The 21,189-nt window shown below is 35.9% G+C and overlaps 2 protein-coding genes across 2 annotated transcripts in view; one reads left to right on the top strand and one right to left on the bottom strand.

Annotated features, from left to right (window-relative positions):
- The window catches only part of LOC124532998 (protein amalgam-like), a 38,942-nt gene that overhangs the window by 9,468 nt on the left and 8,285 nt on the right, over positions 1-21,189 (bottom strand). The window contains exons 2-7 of the mRNA XM_047108152.1: positions 21,062-21,187; positions 20,293-20,399; positions 19,483-19,668; positions 14,996-15,188; positions 14,445-14,573; positions 13,042-13,161 (exon numbers count right to left, since the gene is read on the bottom strand). Coding sequence (XP_046964108.1) covers positions 13,042-13,161; positions 14,445-14,573; positions 14,996-15,188; positions 19,483-19,668; positions 20,293-20,399; positions 21,062-21,131 — 805 coding nt within the window. The 5' untranslated portion in view covers positions 21,132-21,187. The remainder of the gene's footprint in view (positions 1-13,041; positions 13,162-14,444; positions 14,574-14,995; positions 15,189-19,482; positions 19,669-20,292; positions 20,400-21,061; positions 21,188-21,189) is intronic.
- Positions 16,121-18,235, top strand: LOC124532990 (sodium-dependent noradrenaline transporter-like). Its single transcript, XM_047108139.1, has one exon. It carries the CDS (start codon positions 16,327-16,329, stop codon positions 18,184-18,186), a length of 1,860 nt encoding a protein of 619 aa, XP_046964095.1. The 5' UTR covers positions 16,121-16,326; the 3' UTR covers positions 18,187-18,235.

The following is a 21,189-nucleotide window of genomic DNA, read 5'->3' as shown; positions in this document are numbered from 1 at the left end:
TCGTATTGATTTTAAATAATGATAAAATTGTTTAAAAATTTGTTTTAGTCTTCTTTTAATATATATTTATTATTTTAATTAACCTGTTTTAGATTAAACTTATTATCTCTAGAAGTGTGAATAGGAAAAATCTACATAACGTTCGAACAGAAAACGTATCTGAAAAGGAATTTCGTAGGGACCGATAAGGGCAGGAATGTCTCGTATAATCTTAATTTCGATCGAAACTTTGGTTTGTTTACTTTCAGTGTTCGGCTTTACGACGAGCGGCAAAAGATGGCCTCCGTACAAAATTACTTAACAAAGCCGATGCCTCGCACCCGTTTCATTATAACAAGAAATTTCATCTCAATTAATGTTTGAAATAACATTGTAACACTCTTAATTACGCTCGAGTGAGGTCTGCTTAATTAACACTTACATGTCAGCGGTCCTAACGTAGATTGATGACGTAACGAAAATGACAACCCCTAAAGCTCGCTCTGCGCTTGGTTTCGGAGTCGAGTAAAAGTGCGAGTCACTGCACGAGCTTTCGAGTCAACAAAGCTTTTGATCGACGTGCTACTATAATAACCATGTAATAATACGATCGCAACTCGGAAACAGGGTAATGCTTTAATGTGTTTTATTAATTAACAGAAGTTAGTTTGTATAGGACCGGTCGCAACTGGATTTAGCACGTTGACATAATTATAATGACAGCTAAGTATTGAGTAAATTTTAGATGTTAATTATTAGTTCTAAATACACAACTTGCTTCTATTTTATTCCGAAAACAATTATTATATTTAAATTGGAATGATTAAGTTATTATTATTTTTTTTTTTTTTTTTTTTTTTTTTTTTTTTTTTTTTTTTTTTTTTTTTTTTTTTTTTTTTATGGCATAGGTGACAAACGAGCAGGAGGCTCACCTGATGGAAAGTGACTACCACCGCCCATGGACATCTGCAACACCAGGGGGCTTGCAGGTGCGTTGCCGGCCTTTAAGAAAGGAGTACGCTCTTTTCTTGAAGGTTCCCATGTCGTATCGGTTCGGAAAAACCGCCGGCGAAAGCTGGTTCCACAAAGTAGTTGTGCGAGGCAGAAAATGTCTGAGAAATCGCGCTGTTGTGGATTTTCGGACATCAAGGTGGTGCGGGTGAAACTTAGAGTTTTGGCGAGATGTCCGAAGGTGAAATTCAGCAGCCGGGATTAATCCGAACAATTCCTCGGAACATTCCCCGTGAAAAATTCGGTAGAAGATGCAGAGTGATCCAACATCTCTACGCAAAGCCAAAGGATCAAGGAGATCGGAAAGGGCTTGATCGTCGATAACTCGGGCCGCTCTACGTTGAATGCGGTCAAATGGAAGGAGCTGGTACTGGGGAGCACCCGCCCAGAGGTGAGAGCAGTACTCCATGTGAGGCCGAATTTGCGCCTTGTAAAGTTTTAGGCGATGGGCCGACGTGAAATACTGTCTCGCCTTGCTGAGCACACCCAGCTTTTTTGAAGCCAATTTGGCTTTGCCTTCCAATTGACCGCGGAACTGAACGAGGCTCGAAATATCAACGCCAAGTATTCCGATACTACCTGTAGCGGCTATCGGAATGTTCTCAAATTGTGGAGATACGACAAATGGTGTTTTTTTAGCGGTTAACGCGCAAACTTGCGTCTTTTTGGGGTTGAAATGGACTAGATTTAGTCGGCCCCAATTCGAGACTTCGTTTAACGAAGATTCGATTTCAGATACAAGTTTGATCCGGTTCTCTTCGACGTTTTCCCGAGAAATATTAGCGCGGCCGGTGTATAAGGTGTCAACGGTACTGTCGTCTGCATAGCAATGAATGTTCCCGATTTGCAACAAATCATTGATATGCAGAAGAAACAGAGTGGGTGATAGGACGCAGCCTTGTGGAACACCAGCATTGACGAATTTTAAGTCAGAGCATGCACCGTCGACAACGACCTTGATGCTCCGATCTGCCAAAAAGCTGGTAATCCAATTGCATAATTTCCCGGGAAGCCCATAGGAAGGAAGCTTCGAAAGAAGCGCTTTGTGCCATACACGATCGAAGGCCTTCGCTATGTCCAAGCTGGCTGCTAATGCCTCCCCCTTGCTCTCAACTGCTTCAGCCCACCTGTGAGTAAGGTAAACTAGAAGATCACCGGCTGAGCGACCCCGACGGAAACCGTACTGGCGGTCACTAATCAGCTGATTCTCCTCTAGGTACCGCAGGAGCTGGCAGTTAATAAGGGACTCCATTACCTTGGAGAGCAAGGAGGTGATGGCTATAGGCCTATAATTGGACGGATCTGAGCGGTTGCCTTTTTTAGGGATCGGGTGCACCAAAGCTGTCTTCCATGAGTTCGGGACGACGCCTAATGTGTAGGATTGCCGGAAAAGACGCGTTAAGACCGGTGCCAACTCGGGAGCACATGTCCGTAGCACGATTGGAGGGATGCCATCAGGTCCACTCGACTTATGAATATCCAAGGAAAGAAGTGCTTTGCGAACTGCACTTTGCCGGAATTTAACCTCCGGCATCGTGGTATCACACCGCGGAATTGTCGGTGGAGACTTTCCTTGGTCATCCAGAGTCGAGTTCGAAGCGAAGAGAGAGCCTAAAAGATCAGCTTTCTCTTTCGCGGTATGGGCCAATGACTCACCGTCCCTGTGCAGAGATGGAAACGAAGGCTGACAGAAATTCCCTAAGACAGCCTTAGCGAGAGACCAGAACGCACGTGTTCCTGAAGGGAGGCGCACCAGTCTTTCGCCAATTCTGCCAATGTACTCCGTCTTCGCCCTAGCAATCACGTTTTTGAGGGACCTAGAGGCAGAGTTATATTCCTTTTTGAATGCGCTGGTATTTACATCACGAGACGCAGATGCATTAGCCCAGGTTTGATAGCGTTCCCACTTTCGGCGTGATGCCGTTTTGCAGAAGCGACCAAACCAAGGCTGGGACTTGCCACCGATGGGTACTGCAGAGTAAGGAATGAATAGTTCCATACCCTGAAGCACCACATCGGCAACAGAGTCAGCAGCAGCGTTCGGATCATCCGGCGAGAAACAAATCTGCCCCCATGGGTAAGATGCAAAAAAAGACCGCATCCCATCCCAATCTGCTGACTTGTAGTGCCATACTCGACGGCACCCAACAAAGCGAGGCCTTGAGTACCGCATAACCGGCACTGTACTCCGGACGAGACAGTGGTCCGACGAGCCCAGAGGGGGATCGACGGTAACCTGATAGCCATCCGGATGCGAAGTCAGCAGAAGGTCCAACAGGGAAGGTGTATGATCCTCCACATCCGGTATTCGCGTTGGCGAGTTGACCAGTTGTGTCAGATCATATGCTAGAGCGAAGTCCAGAACAGATCTACCCGCATGATCGGTGGTGCGTGAGCCGAGCCATTCAGCGTGATGGGCATTAAAGTCGCCCAGAATAATGATCTCTGCGGATGGAATCTGCTGCAGCACGGAATCTGTAGCCAATTGGACGTGCTCAACCAGTCGGTCGGTTTCGACATTACCGCTATGGGACCTATAAAGGCACGCATAGATTCGCGGATGGTCATCGCAGTCTACACGCAGCCAGATAATCGATAGGTCCTGTCCTTCAAGGCTGCCGAGGCGTCGAGAACAGATATCATCTCTGACGTAAACGCATACCCCAGCTCGTGGCACAAAGGAATGTTCCAATTTGTACCCAGGGTACGAAAGAAAAGTCGTATCGGCAGGAGAAGATATCTGGGTCTCGGTTAGAAAGAGCAAGGCCGGCTTCGCCGTTTCCAGATGGTAGTGAACGGCGTTGAGGTTAGAGTTGAGTCCCCTTATGTTGCAGAAGTCCACAGCGAGGGTGGTAGGGGTTGCCTTATGATGCCTGCTCCGCTTGCCTCGAACAGTGGCGAGCGCAAAATTGCCCCCCCCAGAATTCGGAGGGCAGCCTGGGCATCCCTGCTCAGGTAGTGTATGTCCTGAGCATGGATGCCCAGAGAGGGATTCTCCACCGCTGTCGCTGGTGGTACCCTCCTGGGGTAATTTAACCATATTCTGCACAACCATCAAGTTTTGGGGGGGAGGGGGATTGGGCCTCCGGAACTCTCACTTACCGGGCGAAACGCGGTAGCATAGCTACCACTTTACGCCGATTTTAAGTGAGAGAGTGGTACTTCCCCGGGCGTGCCGGCCCATTCGGCTGTAACCCGAAGGTATACAGCGTGGCACTACCACTTTTAGATAATATGATATTATACATTAGTATTTTAAAAAAATTTATTTTATAATCTGTCCTGATTATATTTGTTTATTTATAAAGTATTCGTTTAAGTTTTTTATTTAGAGATTAGTACTACAATGTATGTTAGTCAGAACATAAAGGCTTTGGTCCCACACCTGAACCTTTAGTCGGATTTCGTCCTAACGGTATTTGAGATTGAGGAGATTGATATTACACCTGTTTCCATAAAAACTTGTGCATATCCACGTCACAATTTGGTAGTCTTAAATTGGTCAGAAGATCGTAAATAAATGCACCATCCTAGTTTTTCAAAATCAAAATGTATCTGATTAAGTAAGTTTTTAGAAGTACATTTGAATCGTTATGTTTCAAAATTATATACTCAATGCCATTGGGTCGGGTTTTAGATTCTATTCTATTATAATAGCTCTAAGGATCTTTTAATACCATTGAGATATTAAACCAGCTTTCCTGTTCTAATAATTCCATATTTATTTATTTTTACATTCTGCCTAATACAATATAGTAGATATTGTTTTAAATAAATATTAGTAACGATTTTTTCACATTGAAATGAATATCATTTAAATTATAATTGAATAACGAATAGAAATACTATAAAAAAAAATATAGGCATGGTATTAAATGTGCAGGTAGACCGTTAAAAAATATCAAGTGACAACAATACTAAACATATATAATAAGTAGGCGGTACCTAGACGGACTACAACTAAGTAATTATTTTTACCACATTGGGACAACCTGGTAAAATAATCCCTATGCCCACTTCATCTGCAATAATATAATAAAGAGTTACCTCTTTATTTGTCTGTATGTAAGGCTTAATCTCCGGACTATTTACTTATTGAATGCAATATTACTCCTGAGTGCTATAGAGGCTTAATTAAATGTATAATATAATATCAATGTATTTTTATTTAATTGCGCCGGTACGGTTCTTGGGTGGTTCGCTAATTAGTGTTGATCTTAGACGATCACTTCCAACCATAGATAAATAAGGAAGCACTCTTTCAAACAGCAAGGAGAGAGGAAATTATTATCCTTAACTCTGGGTGGCTATTATGACTTTTGGAGATAGTTACATGGTCGTGTTTCCTTAGGACAAATCCATATTAACGTTACCATGATGAAAGTGATCCTAGTTAAACTTTTCAGCTATACGGGAGTAAACGAGTCTTTTGGGCTATGCGATAATTATCAGCTGTTTATTTTCTTTGTGGTTCATTATTAAAAAAAAGAGCTGAGATGGTCCAGTGGTTAGAACGCGTGCATCATAATCGATGCTTCGGGTTCAAATCCAGGCAAGCACCACTATTATATATATGAGCTTAATTTGTGTTTATAATTCATCTCCTGCTTGGCGGTGAAGGAAAACATCGTGAGGAAACCTGCATGTGTATTACTTCATCGAAATTCTGCCATGTGCATTACACCAACCCGCATTAGAACAGCGTGGTGGAATATGTTCCAAACCCTCTCCTTAATGGAAGAAGAGGCCTTAGCCCAACAGTGGGTACTTCTACACAGTACTGCACTTTATTAAAAAATAGCGACCCGACCCGGCTTTACACGGGTACAATGCTCATTCAATATACTACAGAATGCCTGGCTGACTTTTTTAAAGACGTTTATAATGTGTACAATACTGTTATTTTGATCTATCTCGCAAAGTTTGCAATGTAAGCGCAAATACATGTGTTTATTTACGACATAACTTTAAACTTCTAAAACTATTAGTGTATCTCTAATATATACTTTTGTGCATATATACTTTTTTTTTTAATTTAATTTACTACATCCACAGGCTCGCAGATGCCCGTGCCTTTTTTTTACATGTTATGTTAAACATTTTGGCGTTTTATATTTTATACTAAACATCAGCAGATCTTCACAGGAAATCATTCTTGTCGTCTTCTTGGGAGACGTGGCCCACAATGTCATTTTTTTAAAATAATATATACATAATCTATAATAAATAATATATAATAAAAATATGTAGCAGTATATGAGTGCAAATATACTTATAAACCTTCATCTTGAATCAATGTATTTATTTAAAAAAAAACGCATTAAAATACGTTGGCTAATTTTAAAGATCTAAGCATCACACAGTTACAGACAACGCTGAGAGACTTTGTTTTATACTATGAAATGATACTTAGTAAGCATACTGAGGACAAAAAAAGTTCTGTTACTAAATATAAGAAGCCTTCCATAAGTGAGGACGACATCAGGCAGTGAGTTGATATTATAGGTGAGGTAAGTACCGGTCATTGAGGTTCCAACGGATGCAACGTGCGATCGTTCGCGGCACTATAAAACGTCTGACGCTATAATATTCGGAAGAAGTAGAACAAGGAAATGTATGTTTAAAGGTGTTACCAGGTATTTATATATTGTACTGGGTTGCAGAGGTAAAGGGAAATTAGAAATTCATCCTGATATCGAATGTACTTTGTGCAAGCTGATTAGGTCCACCCACCCATCCGATGTTCTACTGTGGATGAATTGATGTGATGTGAGGAATGATTACCATCACTTACAGTGCCTTTGTATATGGGTATTGGTAATCACTTACAATCAAATGGCTCTTTTGCTAGTCTTACCTGTGTCATAAAACATACGATAAATTTGGTACCACTAATGTAACTTTATTTATATTTAAAAAATATTTATCGAAATTTTCCTTCTTATACTTCGATAGTGTTTACAGTTAATACTGTTGACTTCCAAGCAGGATATATTAATTTAAATAATTGTATTTAATTAACATGACTTTGTAATTTTCAAATGTTAAAAAAGAGTAACTACTGAGTTTCTTGGCGGTTCTTCACGGTAGAATCTACTTTCCGAATCGGTGGTAGCTTCACTTAATTGTAAAATGACGATTGAAAAGTGCTTGTAAAAGCCTACTTGAATAAAGTTTATTTTGATTTGATTTGATTTGAGTTCCATTTTTACAATGCCCAGATTTAACTTTGTCACTGAGTGTTGCCTGCAGAAAACAGTGTGAGTGTAATCATCGATAAAAATTAATAAAATAAATACATAATTGTGATTTCGTGTACAGCAATGGTTTAGATAAAAGTAAATATTCAAGACATATTCATACATACAAACAATTCTAAATACTCCGCGATCTATCAACTGGTTCATCAAAAATAACTTATTTAAAAATAATATATATTTCTTTATATTTATATTTCTATGTCTGCTTGAACTAAGCAATGGAATGAAGTATATATTTTATTAAAACAAACACACATATAGATACAATAGAAGTACATTTAAAAAATAGAATTCAAGCTTCCTTGCCATTAGAATTACTCTTATAAGTGCCGAATATCCTGAGATATTCTTTAGAAGTTTATCTGAATAGATATCAAACAAATTTATTCCCTAACCAGCCATATCTAATTGTTCGTTTCTAAAAAATGCGTCACACTTGACTGCAACTCGCCCCCAGAGATATCGATTCGACTTTACCATTTAAAATTAAAGTACCGTCATTTTTATTCAAAGTTTAAGGCATCCTTAAAAACGCTAAAGACGAAGATAAGAGTTATACATCATGAAAACTTAAAAACACTAGGAGCTCTAAGCGCGGTCTACATTGAAAATTAACCCGTAAATTTCAGGCGACAACTGTTGAGAACTTTCCAAAACCGCCGACGGCTATAGGGGGAAGAAATACGAAGTAGCAGCTCGAATTCCACTAGCTCATTACAGCTGCTTTGCTCACTAAGTGAATTGAACAGTTTCCACGTGATTTATTATTGAAGTGAATTTGTCCACCTTTGGCGTATCCATTGTTGATAAGTCATTGAAAACTACTGTTCCGCTGCGTGAGAAGGTTCTAAAAATATAACAACAACAGCAACGCCTTTAAATTTCCCACTACTGGGCTAAGGTCTCCTCTCCTTTTGAGGAGAAGGTTTGGAATATTTTCCACGTTGTTCCAATGCAGGTTGGTGGAATACACATGTGGCAGAATTTCGATGAAATTAGACCGTTGCAGGTATCCTAACGATGTTTTTCTTCACCACCAAGCACGAGATGAGTTATAATAATAAATACGAATTAAGCGCATGAATATTCAGTAGTTGGTTGCCTGAGTTTGAACCCGCAATCATCGTTTAAGATGCGTTCTACGTTATACCACTGGGCTATCTTGATTCAGCAGTGTATATTTACTAAATCTACATAAGTTTGAGAATAATACAGTGCAAATTTTGTAAAGGTCAATATTAATTTATAAAAAAATCAGAGTCGTGTAATTCGTACCATACCGTAGCCTTTAGACTTAGAAGTCTGATATATCCGATGCTGATACTAGCAAAGATATAAATTTCTTTCTCAAATGCAATATGTACAATCGTCGTCGTTGCTATCGTGAATACGTAATCATGTGATATAGGACGGTTACGTTTCGTTATTTTTTTGACATATTCGTTGATACGAGACCAGACAACGAAAGCAAAATGTATTATTTTATTACGTAACTTTAGCTGGTTTATTTTACGCTCGAATAGGTGCTAATGGATGTTTCACTGGATATCACGAGCGGTTTTATTATGATTCCTCTGTAGTAAATTTTTCCATTTTTCAATGTTATTTGAAGATATTTGCTTTTATATGTCCTGGGATATGAGCTTAAGTTTTCGTGATAGTGTTATTAAAGTAACTAATATGTTATGGTGAATATAGGTAACTGTTAATGTACGGATTTTGGTACCAACAATAATAAATTAGAAGTAATTTTGGTTGTCTTTTCTTCGATGATATTAAACGAGCGATCTAACGTTCATATCTATTTCTTATATCATTAGTTGGAATGACCGATGAAGATGACTGTTTATAGTAGACTGTTGTACAAAGTGTGTTTTAAGAGCAGAGATGGCCCAGTGGTCAGAACGCGTGCATCTTAACCGATGATTGCGGGTTCAAATCCAGGCAAGCACCGCTGATTCATGTGCTTAATTTGTCTTTATAATTCATCTCGTGCTCAGCGGTGAAGGAAAACATCGTGAGGAAACCTGCATGTGAAAAATTTCATAGAAGTTCTGCCACATGTGTATTCCACCAACCCGCATTGGAACAGCGTGGTGGAATATGTTCCAAACTTTCTCTTCAAAAAGGGAGAGAAGGCCTTAGTCCTGCAGTGGGACATTTACAGGCTGTTGTTGTTATTTGTTGTTGTAGTTCAAATCTTCTCATTGAAAAATATATATAAACTTACGACAAGACATCGTCGATCACATTATATTTAAAAGTATGCGCTCAAGAATAAAGTTCGTTATGTTATGTAGAGCCACGCGAAAGATATATTTGATTCTAAAGAAGGGGCTGCACTCCCCACTCTTTAACTTCTGAGTCATTCGCAGTTTTATTCGTATGCTCGATTACCATATTTAACGGATCTTTATTGTGCTTTTTGAGTTACGAGTAATGACTCGTTAAAGTCGTTTCAGAAAGTTTCGAATTCACATATATGCGACTTCGAAACTTAGGAATCGTTTTTTATGGTATGCCCCGTAGACAATTTTGCCACCCGTGAGCATATTATAGTTAACGGTGTAAGAAAAATAAATAGTCTTACATATGTATATAATCCGTAATTTATATCGTTAAATAAAAAATAGATTAGAATATCTGAATTTCTTGTCGGTTCTTCTCGGTAGAATCTACTTTCCGAACCGGTGGTAGCTTCACTTAATTGTTAATTGACGATTCAAAAGTGCTTGTAAAATCCCACTTGAATAAAGATTATTTTGATTTTCATTTTGATTTTTGATTATCAAAGTATCTTCAGCACGTATAAATATCGACATAATTATTTTCAAACAAAGCCTATTTTTATCATTCAAAGTTATATAGAGATGTCTTAAAATTGACTTGTCCATTTTTTTCATAAAATATCTTAAAAATAACTGACGTATACATCTAAGACGAATGAAGATTTAAAATTAAAAAAAAGTAGTATTTTACCGTCTAATATATTTTACGGTCTATTAATGATGTTTCCCTGGCCGATTTTGGCCATAAAGGCTATAATATTGGACCACCCAAGCACTTAGCTTATATTCTAAATTATGAATCGTTAAAATAATTAACAGAACATTGTTTTAAACAAGCCTAGAAATGCTTTAAGCGCGAACGAGTGACGGGAACAAACAGTAAACTATATAAACGTTCCCGATAGAGTCGCGATAGCGTGTTGGTCGGTCCGGTTACTTAGGCGGAAACTTCGCAAATCAAAAGCCTGACTCAAGTTCTCAAGTCTGGTTGAATGTTTGATCTGCCAACTAAACTTGCTTGCTCTCCGACTGTGTCATTTAACGGACTTGATATGTTTGAATAGTAGATTATCCGACTGAATCACGCTATATTTACTCTAGGTGATTACGACTTGGTATTGGAATAGACGGGGTTTTAACTGTTTTTTTTTTTATATTTTAGGTGACAATTTATCTAGCTTATGCTTTTTTCAAAATATTCAAGGAGGTTACTTAGCTTAGCTTTTCTTGGCATTGTGCAAGCCCGTTGGGGTAGATACCACCCACTCGTCAGATATTTTACCGCCAAACAGCAGTGATGAGTATTGTAGTGGAAAGGCACTAGGGACATAACATCTTAGTTCCCAAGTTTGATGGCGCATAAGCGATGTAAGATAATAAAAATAAAAAATATAGATATATTAATATTATAAATCTGAAAGTAATTCTGTCTGTCTGTTGCTCTTTCACAATGAGACCAATAAACCGAATTCGATGAAATTTTGTGTGAAGATAACTAACCTACTGCTCAAAGAGAGGAGGCCTTAGTCTAGCGAGAAATTTACGTATTATTTACAGGTTGTTAGTACTTACTACACTATTATCTTAGTATTTAAATTTAACTTATATATTACCAAAATTTATACATAGCCAAATAATACAAAAAATGAATAGGTATATATATGTATATACATAATTTAACACAAAACTTATACATCGATTACTTAAATAAATTTATTAACTAATTCACATAAGAATTATTTACGAAAAGCCTTATATAATAAGTAATATTTACAAAGTATGTTTACTTTGTAAATATTATCTCTTATAAACAAAAATAAGTACCATCGTTTATCTTACCCCAAAATCTGCTTGAAGGAACATGAGGACGATTTATATCTAACAAATTTACGTAAATATATATTTTTTGAAATCAATTCAATTATAGTGTCTGCTTTTCATAATAGAGTACATTCTCCAGATATAAATTACAAAAGCATTGTTGGTAAGTCGTAAACGCCTCGTCCACTCAAGTGGAACTAATGAGCATTGTCTTATTTTACAACAATGGGTCACTTTTCTTAAGAATTAAACCCGAACGTACTCGTAAATTCAATCTTAATATCTCATTACTTGCAAGCTTTCCGCCTACCGTTTTATTCTCGCCAAAAAACTGCACCAATATTCAGCAGGCTCGATTTGGAATTAATTGAACATAAAGATTTTTTTAATTTTGTATGGTTTTGGCTTTTTTTAATTCTTATAATATTATGACTATGAAATTATGTTTTAATAAATTTGCAGAAGAATTATATAAGGCTGTAAAATAGAAATTTCAAGAACCGCTTTTAATATCTAGTATAAAATGATTTTCTCAGTAGATACACGACTATTATTTGAGCATTAAATTATATCAAAATAATTTTATTATTTCGTAAATAAACAGAAGAAGTTGTAGTTTATTATTGTTTTCTTAGTACGAAAATAAAATTATTTTTAAATATGTTACAATAATTTTCCATTTTAATGTTACTTCAGCACTTAGTAACCTTAATTATTCTCTTAAAAATGACACCTAGAATGGTGGTAATGGACTCGTTGTCATGACAACCGAGCGTGAGGGTCCTAAGGGAATATATTCTTAACTTAACGGGACTGGATGAGCTTCTTAGGAGACTCGAGTCCGAAAACGGCTTATCACTTATTTCGTAATAAACTTGAGTTAGATAGGGAAGTTAATAAAATATGAATTTAGCCTTAATATTGGTTGAATATAAGCGTAAGTATTCTTTAATAGATCCTTCAGAATGTTAACGCTGCTTATTGATAGCGACGAAAATATTACTTACTTGTATTGGGATCAAAGTAATGTATGTGATGTTGACCAATGTTTATTTATAAAAAGTAGACTTTCTTTATCTTATTAGTGGTCACCAAAGCCCATTTACATTGGCGTCATAAAAATGTAACCATTCGCCAATATATATAAATGCACATCAACCACTTCAAACAAAGATATAATTTTTTCAATTTGACGACCTCCATTGTCGAGTGGTGTGTACACCGGTTTTCATGGGTACGCCACTCTGAGGTCCCGGGTTTGATTCTCGGCCGAGTGGATGTAGATTACCATTAGTTTTCTATGTTGTTTTGGGTCTGGGTGTTTGTGGTACCGTCTTTACTTCTGATTTCCATAACACAAGTGCTTCAGCTACTTACATTGCGATCAGAGTAATGTATGTGATGTTGTCTCATATTTATTATTATTATTTTTACGTATAATATCTATATAATATAATAATTGTGTGTTTAAAGGAACAAAAAGAGAAATATGTGCCATTTCTGTTTAAGTCGAATTTATTTCTTTAAAATCCAACAAGTTTTTACCCTATATATTATAGGGACACGCTTAACCAATTTATCCAGTGCCAAACTTCGTTAGGTCGACTATATTCAATTCTACTTGAATTTAAAAAACAATAATTTTTAACCTTAAAAATAATTTAAATAGTTTCTGTACTCACTGGAGTCTCTAACCCAGTAGTTGATGGATTTTGGTGACGATTCCACGTAGCACTCGAGTGTGACGTCGGTTCCTAGAGGGGCACCCACCAGTTGGTTAGGAACTTGAATTTCCGGATAAACTACACAAAAGAAATATAATAATTAAACACCTTTGCATAAAAAAATAATCACGTGAATTTTGACAGAATAAATTTTTAAAAAATTAATAATCAAATTTAAATAGCACCAAACTGAATATAAGGAGTACAGTTGTTCAGGGCATAGTTTTTCTCCTCTCAATATAAATTTGTTTAGTATAAGTTTTTCCTCTTGTCTTGTAGGCGACGAAAATTCGGAAACAGTCCAATTGCGAAAAATAATTAAAAGGTACTACACAGGCTGACATTAAATAACACCATTAATAACAAGAATCCTCTGAAACTTGTCGAGATAAACAACAATTATACAACGAATTTCCGACGACCATTTCAGTACACTAAATGAGTTTCTTTGGAAGTACTTCTACAAATTTTCATACATTTTAAATACAATTAATTAAGTCAGTGTTATTAGAACATTTTGTTTGAATTTAATATTAGAAAGAGAAAGTATAAAAAAAGGTTTTATATTAAGCTTAAAACCTTTTTCAATTTCAGTCATGACGCTTTGTTCGATTTAGACTGTCTATAGACTATAAGGATAGTTAGTTACTTTATACGATTAATGCATGTGAAGACAATGTTCGAACCGGTTATAGTATAAAGTCATTGATTTTTATGATAGTTTAGCAATGAGATGAGTGATCAGCAAGTCTACCTTGCGTCAAACAATCTAAAAAAAAACAGTTATTATTCAGTTTTTTGATGGACTGGCAGTCTAGTTTATTAAAACTATTTTCAGTTCTTTATGCTGATTATTATGCACTCATATTAAAATTTAAAAAAATCTTGCCGAAATTGAAACATAAATATGAAGAAATCAAAATTATTACTGTACAAAATTAAATATTTCTATTTAGTTTTTAGAATTAAAATAATAAGTGTATTCATTATATCAAAATATACACTATTAATGTTGTAATGTTGCTTATTTTTTTTATTTACAAATTATTTATGCTACATACACAATAAATACACAGATTAAACAATGAACCCTGAATTAAGATACATGCGAACTAACCTCTGGGCTGTTCCAGCGCATATTTTTGTTCATACCTCATTTCGTGCTGGAAGTTGAAGAAAAACATCATGAGGAAACCAGAATACGTTTAATTTTCAATTAAATATCACGCATGTGTATCTAAACCGCATTTTACTCACACATACACAATTAACTCCTAATTTTCTTCACTCCTCAAAGGATAATTTATAGGTGCTTATACAATTAGGTTATTCTATTATTAATGTAGTATCATAATACTTACAATGTACTTTGATGATAATCCTCTTGCTTATTGTGGGCGGGACGCCGTTACTCGCGATGCACAAATACGCACCCATATCAGAACGGGAAATCTTGCTTAGCGTCAAAACCTCCTCTTCGAATACGCTCACTATTAAAATAATAATTTTATTATGATATAATTATATACCTCATGATAGATATAGAATATCACTACAACTATAAGAAATATAAACATTTTATATACTGAAATAAGTATTAGAATTGCTTATTTAGCATGAACGTTTTATATTCCAGTATTTTTCGGCCATTGAATGTCTATTATTTATATGCTGGATAACTTTCAGTTTTTTTTTCAGTTTTTTATAAAGAAAGAATTGTTTCAAAATCTCTACAAAATGTGAAAAGTATATACATACAATTTATTTAAAATTCCATAAAGACGATATAACTTTTCATACGATAAATTTGGAGCCACGTTCTTGGGTAAAAATTCATGTCTTCCATCTAATGGGCAGTAAATATTTACCTAAATAAACATTATTATAATTAAACCACCTAACTTTGATGTACCTTTATTTTTAGCCCCATTCGCGTCCCTTATAACAATATCCGAGCCGTCTTCTCTCTTCCACGTGACTCTCGGCGGCGGCTGTCCCCGCGCCCGACAAGACAACCGGACCGTTCCACCTTCGTGTACCATTACGTCACCCGATGTTTCCTCAGCTACGAAGTCCGGTGGGATTACTACGTCTAAGTAACCCATCTACAAGATTGCAGTTTATTCAATGTAAGCTTTGTTTGAAATTCACCGAATAGGATTGAATAAAATATCATTAAAAATTCAACAATTCAGTTTGGTCATTGTGATATTTACGAGTATAATTTGTCCTTCATTGTAAGTCTTATATATTAAAAATATATACGAATGTAATTCAGTCTTTTGTTAAATGAAACTAAGAAACGGATACACGAAATATTATTTAAATTAAGAACGAAAAACATCAGTTCAATTAATAAATAAAATAAATATTGGACAACATCACATACATTACTTGGGTCCCAATGTTAGCTATAGCACTTGTGTTATGGAAAATCAGAAGTAACGACGGTACCACAAACACCCAGACCCAAGATAATATAGAAACCTAATAAATTTTCTACATCGACTCGGCTGGGAATCGAACCCGGGACCTCAGAGTGGACCGACCCATGAAAACCGGTGAACACACTACTCGACCACGGAGGTCGGATTTATATCTGAGAAATTAAAAAAAAAAAGAAAATTTTACCACAAATATTCGTTGCAACATGAAAACAGGGTATTTTTTTATTATTTCGAGTATTTCTGTTTCCGAAAGAATAACGAAAACTGATAAAAGAGAGAAAGCGTTAATTGGTAAAGGCTGGCAGTGTACCGTGAAATAATTTTTGATACACATTATGTGAAGGGCGTCATGCCGCGTCGACGTCGCCGTCGAAGCCTGCAGCTGCACTGTCGCCGCCGGGGATTTATGCCGTTATCAGACCCGGGTATAAATTACAGCGCCGAGTAATAATTTAGGGGAACCATACACGAATCATTACCCGCTGCGTCGCTCGCTCGCTTCCCGCCAGCGTGTAGTTTAATTCACTTTATCTCTTCAACGTTTATTGTAATCGGAATTTAATTTTCGAATACGTTCGAGTAATTTAACGGACAATTAAACTTTTTTCGTTTAAGTAATACGCGTGTGATATTTTTTATTTATCAGTAAATTATCATTATTCATCATGGTATCACAATATGTTAGTACCGAGATTGATTTGACCAATGTCATTTGTAATTTGATTATCATGTTAAGTCATAATAATCAAGTAGGTCTAGAAATGAAATAATTGTAAATATCAAAATAAATTTAACAATGAAGAAAAACGCGAAATATTGCCCGGAAAATAAAAGTCGATGGAACAATTATAACACCTATCGATTCATACTGTGGGCTTGGATGATGAATGAAACAGCTATTGTGTCAGCTCCCGCGGACATATCGCATACTGGATTTTATACGCATTCGGCTATATATGTTATTGTTACAATTTTTGTTGGAATACCGTTAGTTTATTCAGAGATCTGCATAGCGCAATACACGAACTGTGACATGGTATCTACGTGGAATTTCTGTCCGATTTTACGGGGCGTTGGTTTCGGTACGTTTTTTCTGATAATATTGAAAATTGATTATTTGTTGGTGTTATCGTCGTGGTACTTGGAATATACATTCGCTGCCGCATTTGATCCACCTCCATGGTTCTCGTGCGCAGAATATGATGACCAAAAATGTATGGTTAAGCGTGTGAACGTATCAATATTTCAGCACTGCGTGGAAGCTCAAACTTTATTTAATGAAGACTGCGGTATGAACACAGCGAGCCGATGTTATTTCGAAAAGAAAATCGGCAATAATAACACAAAGTTTACAAATTGCATACACATATGGAAAACAATTCTGATCAGTTTGATTTTCATATCAACATTGTTTGTAATATTGATCAAGAAGGAGAAAGTCGTTAAAATCATTGTTAGATTATTGGCAGGTTATGTTGTTATAGTTTTGGTTACACTTTTTTGCGTCGCACTGTCCACGAGTGGTACTTGGTACGCGACGAAAATTGGTATCAAGTGGGAAGATTTGGATTTTAAATATTCCATTTATATTTCAACACAGAGCGCTCACGCTTGCGGCATTGGGTGCGGTATAATTGGCTTTCTATCTCGAGATGTTTCGTTCCGCAGTCCAGCTACAATGACTGCGGTGACCACCCCACTTTTTTCCCTTTTCGTTACTCTTATGTTCGGCCTGGTCATATTCAGCGCCATCAAAAGTGTGACATACTATCACGGGGAAGAACAGAATATTATAGAAATTGGTGACAGTATATTTTTTAATCCGTTCGCGTCTACAGCCGAGGTCCTGAGTTACTTTAACGGTTTGCCTTTGTGGGCTTTCATTTGGTTTTCGTCGATATTCATTTGTCTATTTTTTAATATTGTGATACTGTGTTTATTTCTGTTAGAATCTTTGACGATTAATTCAAAAGTTGCAAGGAAATACAAGAATATCTGCTGTATTGGAATGCTGTCTTTATTATGTGTTTTATCTTGTCCATTTTACTGTTCTGATCTTACGGTTGTTCTCGCAGATGTTACTGAAATTATTCAACTCACGACTAGTTTCTTCTTTTCCGCGGCAATATATTGGGTATACGGTTATCAGAAGCACAATGTGGACATTATATTTATGATTGGAGTGAAAGCAAGCTACTTTTGGAAAATTGCTTGGATCACGAATCCTATTTGGACAATGTTTCTTGTTTATATGCGATGGACTCGGCTTCTAGTGAGGGAACACAATAACTCGTACTTTATTACATCATTATCGATAAAGTTGGACGAATTATTAGTATACCTTTGTATTAGTTTGTACTTTTTGATTGTGTTGGTTGGGATATTGATTGAAGTGAGAGTTTTCTACAAGCACGATAAAATAAGTAATGTGTTTTCACCTTTGCCCAATTGGGGACCTAGAGATGATATTTTATTTAGAAGCAGAAATATGTTCGTCCCGGAAATTATGACTCGAGAATTTTTGTATAGACAAGTAAGAATTCACGGATACAGCCAGAGGAGGAATGTCATAAAAAAGAAGAGCATTCCTAATTTAAAAATGGACCACGAATTGTCACCTGGAAACAATGAGTGGAGTGCTTTGATGTCTAATTAGTGTATATCCACGGTACTGTTTTTGGTTATTTTAAAAATGGAATACAAATTGCAAGCTTTTTTCAAAATTATGGAACTATTGACGATTGTAAAAAAAATCAAATTTATATAAAATGTTACGTTATACTTTTATGTACGTGTATTATATTAACTTTCTAACAAATTTTGATTATTTTTTAAGGCTTAGGTCAAATCACTAAATAGATGTGTGTTAATCAATACAAAAATTATAATCAGGTAAACAATTATATTTCTATGAAGTGAATAACTCTATAGAATTTCACTGAAATAAACCTTTTTTACGGTATAGGTTGGCAGACGAGTATATGGGCCACCTGATGGTAACTGGTCACCGTCACCCATAGACAATGACGCTGTAAGAAATATTAACCATTCCTTACATCGTCAATGTGCCACCAACCTTGGGAACTAAGATGTTATGTCTCTTGTGCCTGTAGTTACACAGGCTCACTCACCCTTCAAATCGGAACACAACAATACTGTTATTTGGTGGTATAATAATTGATGAGTGAGTGGTACCTACCCAGACGGGTTTACACAAAGCCCTAGCACCAAGTGAGCCTACATTATTTCTTACCTACATCTTCCTTATTTTATAAATTGTACCTGTGTGAAGGCGGTCTTAAGTTCGATATATTTGTTGTGGTAATCCACAATAAATATAATATTACAATAATCGAAACAATTGATGCAAATGCTTACTAAATAAATAAAACATACAAATTGATCTCCAAAGATATATCATTTGTTTCTATCTACATTTAAATTTTTTTGGGAAAAGAAATATACTCACAAACTTTATTGTTATAATTATTGTTTTATCACTCTATTAATTTACGATATTCATAATAACAATGTACAACAACAACAACAGCCTGTAAATTCCCACTGCTGGGCTAAAGGCCTCCTCTCCCGTTGAGGAGAAGGTTTGGAACATATTCCGCCACGCTGTTCCACTGCGGGTTGGTGGAATACACACGTGCCAGAATTTCTATGAAATTTGTCACATGCAGGTTTCCTCACGATGTTTGCCTTCACCGCTGAGCACGAGATGAATTATAAAGACAAATTAAGCACATGAATCAGCGGTGCTTGCCTGGGTCTGAACACGCAATCATCGGTTAATATGTACGTGTTCTAACCACTGGGCCATCTCGACTCATAACAATATACATCATATCTTAAATCAACTAACACAAGTATTATCGTAAACATTAGTAACAATTAACCAACTGTAAATATAGTCGAGTAAAATTAAATGAACTTGTATAAATACCTGGCTTTTCATCGGGTCCGTATTGATTTGACACATATATTGCCCCCGGTCCTCCTCTCGTACGTTCTTAATGTGCAGATTCCAAACAGTCTGTCCATTATGGGATACCCCCACTCTGTGATTATTAGTTATAACGTGAACGTGTATCGCTTGTATGGCCTTAGTGTCCGCTTTAACCCACCCGACCTGCGAAATTGTTGATATTCATTTATATAGATAATAAAAACTTTAGATGTTCGAGTTTCGGAAATGATTTAATGTTTAATTTCATACTATATTCACAAATCTGATGCTATACGGAATATATTAAATTGTTTTATAATTATAAATGTATTTTTGCATAGTTCGTGTTTTGAATTTTACAATCCATTAATTCATTTGTAATGACAAAGCATATTGTTTTATAATGTTTATAAAAGTAATTATGTTATAATACCAAAATTAAATACAATATATTGTCAAAGCGACTTACATATAAACGTTTAACATTTATGACCAGTAATATTATCTTAAATTAAAGACGTTTATACGACGAATACAAGAATTGAGTAGCTTTAATTTAAGACACAATTCGAATTTTAAATCCGTTGCAATTCTAACTGGTCAGCTTATATTTGCACAATTTTATCGATGCCTCATTTCCCACTTAAAACCAATTAAACTAGAGCCATAGCTAAGGAACTTACCAAAATATACATACATATATATTCTAGCCAGTTTACATTCTTACCCGATTGCCCGGTACACCGTTTATTGCGTTGTAACAATTTCTATTTAAAATAGTTGGCACAGTGTTTGTAATAAGCTCACCCTATATCCACCAAGGTTATGTACTAGGCATCTGAATGTGGCATCTCGGCCTATCGAGACGGTCAGATTGCTTATGGGCTCAGCGAACTCCGGCTGGAACGCTTGACCTGCGATTAACGTTAGGGTTAATTGTGGGAAGTGGAATTATTAAAATCGATAATTTCAAATCTAATTATATACAAGCAATAGTATTTAGGGCATAATCTTGCTCCTACGGGATAATGCTTGATGCTACCATGGTGCTTAAATTATAGCTTATGACATATTAGTATTAGGTGTTTTCACAGAGTTTTCTTTTAATGTCCAGTAAGAAAATTTTAACAAAAAGTAATGATAACTTAACAGTTCTTGCGTGGACTTATGCTTGTCATCGATTAAAATTTACTTATTTTAATCAGTACACTAGATGAGTTATATTTTAAAATAATAAAATGATTATGCATTATCGATTCAACAAGTAATGAACAACAATTATGTATATATAAAAATTAAAATCGATTATTTCCGAACAAAGGATGTATGCTATTAGATAACTGTTTCCTGTGTGACATTTGTATGATTATGATTTTTAATGCAAATTATCGTATGTAATTATGAAGTTACATATTAAAACTAGAAAAAAAAAAACGATTAAAGTAATACTTATATATTGAGTGGGAATTGTATTAATAAAACAAAAAAAAACATCTACTTTATTATATATACGACCTTTTTCATTAAATAACATTCAAATACATTTATTAGTACGTTTTTGGGATTAATGACTTACCGACAAGCTTCGAATCGAGGCCTAACATAAAAATTCCGATTAAATACAGAGACCAGCGCGGCTCCTGCATAATTTCTGTCACTTTGAGCCACCGTCAGGTACTAAGCCGGTGATATCCATGTGTCACT

The sequence above is a fragment of the Vanessa cardui genome, chromosome 1, assembly GCF_905220365.1.
Source record: "Vanessa cardui chromosome 1, ilVanCard2.1, whole genome shotgun sequence".
Taxonomy (NCBI): Eukaryota; Metazoa; Arthropoda; class Insecta; order Lepidoptera; family Nymphalidae; genus Vanessa; species Vanessa cardui.
This window is presented reverse-complemented; position numbering and strand designations above follow the sequence as displayed.